The sequence below is a fragment of the Scomber japonicus genome, chromosome 4 (genome assembly GCF_027409825.1).
Source record: "Scomber japonicus isolate fScoJap1 chromosome 4, fScoJap1.pri, whole genome shotgun sequence".
Lineage (NCBI taxonomy): Eukaryota > Metazoa > Chordata > Actinopteri > Scombriformes > Scombridae > Scomber > Scomber japonicus.
Window position 1 is genome coordinate 32,021,026 of NC_070581.1, and position 7,500 is coordinate 32,028,525.

General features: G+C 44.3%; 1 protein-coding gene across 1 annotated transcript in view; it reads right to left on the reverse strand.

The window, feature by feature from the left end:
• The window catches only part of lama5 (laminin, alpha 5), a 132,857-nt gene that overhangs the window by 63,392 nt on the left and 61,965 nt on the right, over window positions 1-7,500 (reverse strand). Inside the window, exon 7 of the mRNA XM_053318096.1 lies at window positions 4,736-4,851. Within this exon, the coding sequence (XP_053174071.1) occupies window positions 4,736-4,851 (116 nt within the window). The remainder of the gene's footprint in view (window positions 1-4,735; window positions 4,852-7,500) is intronic.

The window sequence follows — 7,500 nt, forward strand, 5'->3', positions numbered from 1 at the left end:
CCTTCTCTTTCTTTCCTTCCTCCTTCCTTCCTTTCCCTCCTTCCTTCTCTCCTTTCCTTCCTTCCTCCCTCCTTGTCTTTCTTTCCGTCCTTCCTTCCCGCCTTCTCTTTCTTTCCCTCCTTCATTCTCTCATTCCTTCCTTCCTCCTTTCCTTCCTTCCTTCCTTCCTTTCCCTCCTTCCTTCCTCCCTCCCTCCTTCTTTTTCTTTCCTTCCTCTCTTTCATCCCTTCCGTCCTTCCTTCTTTCCTCCATCCTTCCTTTCCTCCCTCCCTCCCTCCCTCCTTCCTTCCTCCCTCCCTTGTTTTCTCTGTCCTTTTTTCCTTCCTTCCTCCCTTCCTCAATCCTTCTTAACTCCCTCCCTCCTTCCCTCCCTCCCTCCCTTCCTTCCTTCCTTTCCTCCCTCCCTCCTTCCCTTCCTCCCTTTCCTCCCTTCCTTCCTTCCCTCCCTCCCTTCCTTCCTTCCTTTCCTCCCTTCCTTCCTTGACTCGAGGACAGCAGGAGGGTTAAAGTGAACTCTCAGCTGTGTCTCTCTGAAGTCACTTCACATCTAACAGCTGTTATTTAGTGCAGATTAAACACATACAAAGATAATATTTAGCCAACAGTCTGATATGAGAGAGGCTGTAATTAACTCAACCTAATTAATCATTTCCTGAAGAGGCGTTTGGGTGCGAGTCACTGATCACATACAGTAGTATTTGAAGTTTATAAAAGGAGGGCTCGGCTTATTTTATGAATCATAAAAGTTTCTTTTTATGTCCGATGAAAGTCAGCGATGAAAGACGGCTGCAGAGCTTCTTAGGGTTTATGAGTTTTTTTAGAAGCTGCTCATTAATGTAACATGAGAGGAACTACACACACACACACACACACACACACACACACACACACACACACACACACAGTATATAGTAGAAACTTATAATTTCTGTAATATATATTGTTATTTTCAGGATGATTTTAGTATTTTACATGTTATTAGCCCTCGTAACCATAGCAACCTCCCCGCTCCACCCATGGTCCCGCCTCATGCCCATATAAGTAGAATCCATGTTTTTATTTTTCCCAGCATGCACCTGAAATTTTCAAGATGGCCGCTGCCTAGATTGGAAACTATTGGCTTCCGAGCAGCAGTCCACAAACCAATGGGTGACGTCACAGATGTTACGTCCATTTCTTTTATACAGTCTATGATTCTAACACAACAATTCTGATTTTACACTAATTAAACCATATTTGTGACATTTCTATCAAGTCCATCACACTAAATTCTACACACTGCACCTTTAAATATTGAAATAACACTCACATATCTACCTGCATTCCCAGTCACAAAGCTACAGAACAAACACAAAGCTCAGACTAAACTTTCTCTCTTCATACAGAAACCCTGCTGGAGCTTTTTTCTTCTTATCTGCCCCCTCAGCGCCTGAGAGGTGCCGGCTGAATAAACCAGTGCTCCTTATCCTCCTGATAATGTGTGAGTGTTTTTCTCAGGCCTGAAGCACATATGAGTTTGTTGGGGTTTAACTAAAAACTTCGAACCTATTAATGCAGTGTGATAATCTAGTGATAAGGAGAGTAAAGTCCTGACTTCATATTAACCCTTTGCTGCACCATGCACAGTCTTTCCTCATTTTTTGTCTCTAAAAAGCTAAAAAATTCAAAGTATATTGAGGTTTTTTCTGCTATATGAGCATATACATCTATACTGGGTTGTAAAATTATGATTATTTTGTTGACTTTGAACATTTAAAGCTCCAGTGAAGCTTTGGTGGAGCTTCTGTGATGAAGACTGGAGGGATACGTTGTTGTTTTTCACCTCGCAGGCTTTCTAGCTTATGAATTGCTTAACCCTCCTGTTGTCCTCGAGTCAGGGAAGGAAGGAAGGGAGGGAGGAAAGATGGAAGGGAGGAGGAAGGAAAGATGGAAGGGAGGGAGGAAGGAAGGAAGAACGAAGGAAGGATGGATGGGAGGAAGAAAGAAGGAAAGGAGGAAAGGATAAAGGAAGGGGGGACGAAGGAATGAAAGGAGCGAAGGAAGGAAGGAAGGAGGGAGGAAGAAAGGAAAAGAGGAAGGAGGGAAAGAAGAACAGAGGAAGGGAGGAAAGGATGAAGGAAGGGAGGACGAAGGAAGGAAAGGAGGAAAGGATGAAGGAAGGAAGGAAGGAAGGACAGAAGAAAGGAAGGAAGGAGGGAGGGAGAAAGGAAAAGAGGAAGGAGGGAAAGAAGAACAGAGGAAGGGAGGAAGGACAGAAGGAAAGAAGGACGGTAGAGCGGAAGGATCTCGAGGACATTGGTCAATCAACCTGTCAATCAGGACGTAGCCACGCCCTAATGCATACCCTGCTTTATCGTCACATATAAAATCAGGGAGGCCAAAATGTCCCAAATGAACATCATACTGCATTGAAGAAGGCTTTAAACTAGCGATTGAGACCATAAACACATTTTGAAAACGTTTACTGAGGTTAGAAATCAAGTGAGAAGTTGGTGAATTCTCCATTGACTTGTATAGAGACGGTCGCCCCCTGGTGGCCTTTTGATAGAATGCAGCTCTAAGTTACTTCCTGGTTGGCTTCATTTCAGAGGACAGGAGCTCCCCGCCTGGTCTGTATCTCTTCTCTTTGTAGTTTTGGTTCATATCGTGTTGCTCTTTAATGACCTTTCTGCCGCTGTGATATCCATGTTGTGACTTGTTTAAATATAACCGCAGCTTTGATAACAGATGACTCTCACATGTAAATATAACTGGAGGTTGTGATAAGACCAAGTTCACCCCGACTGAAACGCTACGAGGAGCAGAGAGGGCATTATATCAAAGCTTTGAGCTGATTATCTTGATGGATGCAGGGACGTATTATGAACTCAAAAAGGAGAGAAAACATAATTTAAAAAAGTATAAATTACTGGGATTTAGGTGAGAAGAATAAAATAAACTAATAAATCTAACTTGATCGCCAAAATAAAAGAGGGAGAAGAAAATAAAGGTTAAAAGACGACAATCACATAGATACACAGGGAAAACTCTCCTTCCTTCCTTCCTCCCTCCTTTCCTTTCTTATTCCTCCCTTCCTTCCTTCCTTCTGTCCTTCCTTCCTATCTCCCTCCCTCCTTCCTTTCTTCCTTGGTTCCTTTCTTCTTTCCTCACTCCCTCCTCTCGCTCTCTTTCCTCCCCATTACCTTCCTTCTTTTCTTCTTCCCTCCCTCCTTCTTTTTGTCCCTGCTCTCTCCCTCCTACCTTCCTTCCTTCCTTCCTTCATTCCTTCTGTCCTTCCTTCCTCCCTCCCTCCTTCCTTTCTTCCTTGGTTCCTTCCGTCTTTCCTCCCTCCTTCCTTCTCTCTTTCTTTCCTACCCATTACCTTCCTTCTTTCCTTCCTCCTTCCTTATGTCCTTGCTCTCTCCCTCCTACCTTCCTTCCTTCTTTCCTTGATTCCTTCCTTCCATTCGTTCGTTCCTTCTTTCCTCCCTCCTTCTCTCTTTCTTTCCTCCTCACTACCTTCCTTCTTTCCTCTGTCCTTCTTTCCCTCATTCCTCCCTCCTTTCCTTCCTCCTCCCTACTTTCCTTTCTTATTCCTCCCTTCCTTCCTTCCTTCTGTCCTTCCTTCCTCCCTCCCTCCCTCCTTCCTTTCTTCCTTGGTTCCTTCCTTCTTTCCTCCCTCCCTCTTTCTCTCTTTCTTTCCTCCCCATTACCTTCCTTCTTTCCTTCTTCCCTCCCTCCTTCCTTTTGTCCCTGCTCTCTCCCTCCTACCTTCCTTCCTTCCTCCCTCCCTTCCTTCCTTTCATTCGTTCCTTCTTTCCTCCCTCCCTCCTTCTCTCTTTCTTTCCTCCTCACTACCTTCCTTCTTTCCTCTGTCCTTTTTTCCTTCCTTCCTCCCTCCTTTCCTTCCTTCCTTTCCTTTCCTTCCTTCCTTTCCTTCCTTCCTTCCTCCCTCCTTTCCTTCTTTCTTCCTCCCTTCCTTTCTTGACTCGAGGACAACAGGAGGGTTAAGGCGTCATGCAGCAGCTCATGAGTCTGTTCAGCTTCATTAAATGAAAGCAACACATTCCTCTGCAGGGATCACTGATTCAACTCAGAGGAGCCCACAAGACCCCTGCGTGCATGTGTGTGTGTGTGTGTGTGTGTGTGTGTGTGTGTGTGTGTGTGTGTGTGTATGTGCGTGTGTGTATGTGTGTATGTGCTTGCATGTGTGTGTGTGTGTGTGTGTGTGTGTGTATGTGCTTGCATGCGTGTGTATGTGCTTGCATGTGGGTGTGTATGTGCTTGCATGTGTGTGTGTGTATGTGCTTGCATGTGTGTGTGTATGTGCTTGCATGTGTGTGTGTGTATGTGCTTGCATGTGTGTGTGTGTGTGTGTCTGTGTGTGTTTGTGTATGTGCTTGCATGTGTGTGTGTATATGTGCTTGCATGTGGGTGAGTGTATGTGCTTGCATGTGTGTGTGTGTGTGTGTGTATGTGTCTATGTGTGCATGTGCATGTGTATGTGTGTGTGCGTGCATGTGCATGTGTATGTGCTTGCATGTGTGTGTGTATGTGCTTGCATGTGGGTGTGTGTATGTGCTTGCATGTGTGTGTGTGTATGTGCTTGCATGTGTGTGTGTGTGTGTGTGTGTATGTGTCTATGTGTGCATGTGCATGTGTATGTGTGTGTGCGTGCATGTGTGTGTACTGTATGTGTGTGTGTCTGTCTATGTGCAAGAGCAAGTCGGTGCATAGCGCGCGCGCGCGTACTCACGTTCACACTCGTTGGCGCTGTAGGTCGTGGCCGGTTTCCACGGTAACTGGTTGTATCCGTGGCAACACTGGTCACAAGACACTCCGCAGGTGTTGTGCTGACAGTCGCATTGTAACCTGTGAGCGGCGAAAATAACAAAAGTTAGGAGTCAAATAATGCTGGATTTAAAAAATAAAAAATAAATGACACACACACACACACACACACTGCAGACACACACACACACTGCAGACACACACACACACACACACACACACACACACACACACAGGGCTAAATATGTTATGGTGTGTTACTGTCTGAGCCGGTTGTGTTTTGGGTAAAGCATGATTTGAACTTTACTCTGGAGTTCATCGAGCTCTCATATCACTAATGTCACATCAAAAAACAAGACTCGGACGAGAGACCCCACAAACAATGAAAGAGTTAATCTCCGTCCTCCATCGACAGCGGCTGACTGCTTCACCTCGGCTCTTAATCCGATTAAGTCTGAAAAACCTGCGGCCTGCCGAGTGTGGCCGAAACACAGCGGGGAGGAGAGAGAAGACTCCTCCGAACGCTTTACTCTCGTCTCTCTGAGTCAAAAAGAGACAAACATGTGGAGGGCTGGAGTCACGGGAAGGAGGGGGGGAGAGAGAGAGAGAGAGAGAGAGAGAGAGAGAGAGAGAGAGAGGGAGAGAGAGAGAGAGAGAGAGAGAGAGAGAGACAGAGAGAGAGAGAGAGAAAGAGAGAGAGAAAGAGAGGAGTGTGATCAAAAGAGAAGGAAACAAATTGACCCCGTCTGTTTTAACTTTTCCTTCTTTCCTCCCTTCCTTCCTTCTTTCTTTCCTTCCTCCTTATTTCCTTCTTTCTTCCCTCCCTTCTTTCCTTCCTTCCTTCCCTCCTTATTTCCTTCTTTCCTTCCTTCCTTCCCTCTTTACTTCCCTCCTTTCCTTCCTCCCTCCCTCCTTCTCTCTTTCTTTCCTCTCCCCTACCTTCCTTCTTTCCTCCATCCCATCCTTCCTTTCCTCCTTCCTTACTCCCCTTTCCTTCCTTCCTTACTCCCCTTTCCTTCCTTCCTTCTTCCTCCATTCCTTCCTTCTCTCCCTTCCGTCCTTCCTTCCTTCCCTACATCATTTTGAAGCATAACTAAAGAAAGCTTCACTTCCTATTTATATATTTAATAACTTTCATGTTTTATGTGTTATCTTTATGAGGAGACTCCTATAAAATAAAAGCTCTAATATATTAAACACAACTAGCAGCCTGTAACTTTCACTTTGGACCTCATGGTGAAGCTTTTTTAACCAAACAGTAAAAGATTTAAACATCAACACAAACTCTTCCTGTACCAGATTAGATTACATCACTATTTACCTTCCATTGTTCTGCTTTACTCTCTGCTTTTAAAGTTAGAATAATAATAATACGGCAGCTGCTTGGAAAAAATCTAATATATAATCAAAGCTTATTTAGTCTCTAGAATGAGGAACGAGCTCTTCTCGTGTTTTTTTAGGGCTGTCAGCGTTTATTATAGATTAATGCAATCCATAACGCGTTCATTTTTTTTAATCGCATTTTAATGTTGCAAGCCTTTTTGTCCCTTCTACTCCCCCGTAGACGGCTCCTCTAGCTGTAGTGCTATGCTTTGAAGTGGCCTCCTGCAGTAAACCTACCGCGCTGATGGAAAGTAAGAGAGCTACTGGACTTTTGAACGGCTTGTTTAACTTTAAAACACTTCCAGACGCTTCAGTTGACAAGTCAAAAGTAAAATGCAACCTGTGTCAAACGGAGTTTAACTACCACCGGAGTACGTGGAGTTTGAGTTAGCACCTCCACGCTAAACACCCAGGTGCAGCCAAGCCAGCCTCAGCTCCACCAAAGGACCATTTTGGAGTGTGGGAGTCGCAGCAGAGCCGTGATTGATTCCCAGTTAAGACACTCTGGTAAGAAATGCTTTACATTATGGGCTTAAAACTGCCTTCAAATGGAAAATAACAGGATTTTAAACATGCAATTCAAAACGCCATTAATCACGATTAACTACGGAAATTCTGTGATTAATCTCGATTAAAAAAAATTATCGTTTGACAGCCCTAATTTTTTTTTTTTTTTGAGTAGTGAAGAAGTGCTGTCCTTTTTAAATGTGGGTCAAAAGGTTTTAAAGTATGTGAAGAGTCTTTTCTAAGCTCTTCCTGCTGTGGGGAAGGTGTGTTATTGTTCTCTGGCTTCTGCTGATAACAACGAGTCTGTATTATGTTTCAACAAGTCGATTGTGTTTCCAGCTTTCACCTTTACTATCACATCTATTCTCTCTCTCTTTCTTTCCCTTTCTCTTTCTTTCTCACACACACATATAATTTAATTCACACGCTCCCTCATGCATCCCTCTCTAACTCCCCCCTGCCCCCCCCCTCCTCCCCTCTCACTGCAGATCCAGATCCAGCTCCATTCAAGCATTTTTAGGAAATGAGTTTCAATGGAGAGTTTCCACCCAAAATTCACTACTTCCTGGTGTTGATGGTTCTGCAGCTTCCTGCCTCAAACAGTCCTGACTGTAGAAAGTTATTATTCATCTGAGTCACAGCTTCATGTTTATCTGGGTTAAATCTGTAACATCGTACAGTAAATACACTAGAATACAGTTATGTGCATGATATTACAATATGCAGTTTGCTATATTAACCTTCCTGTCGTCCTCCCGGGTCAAATTGACCCCGTCGGTTTTGACTATTCCTTCTTTCCTTCCTTCCTTCCTCTGTCCTTCTTTTCTCCCTCCCTCCTAA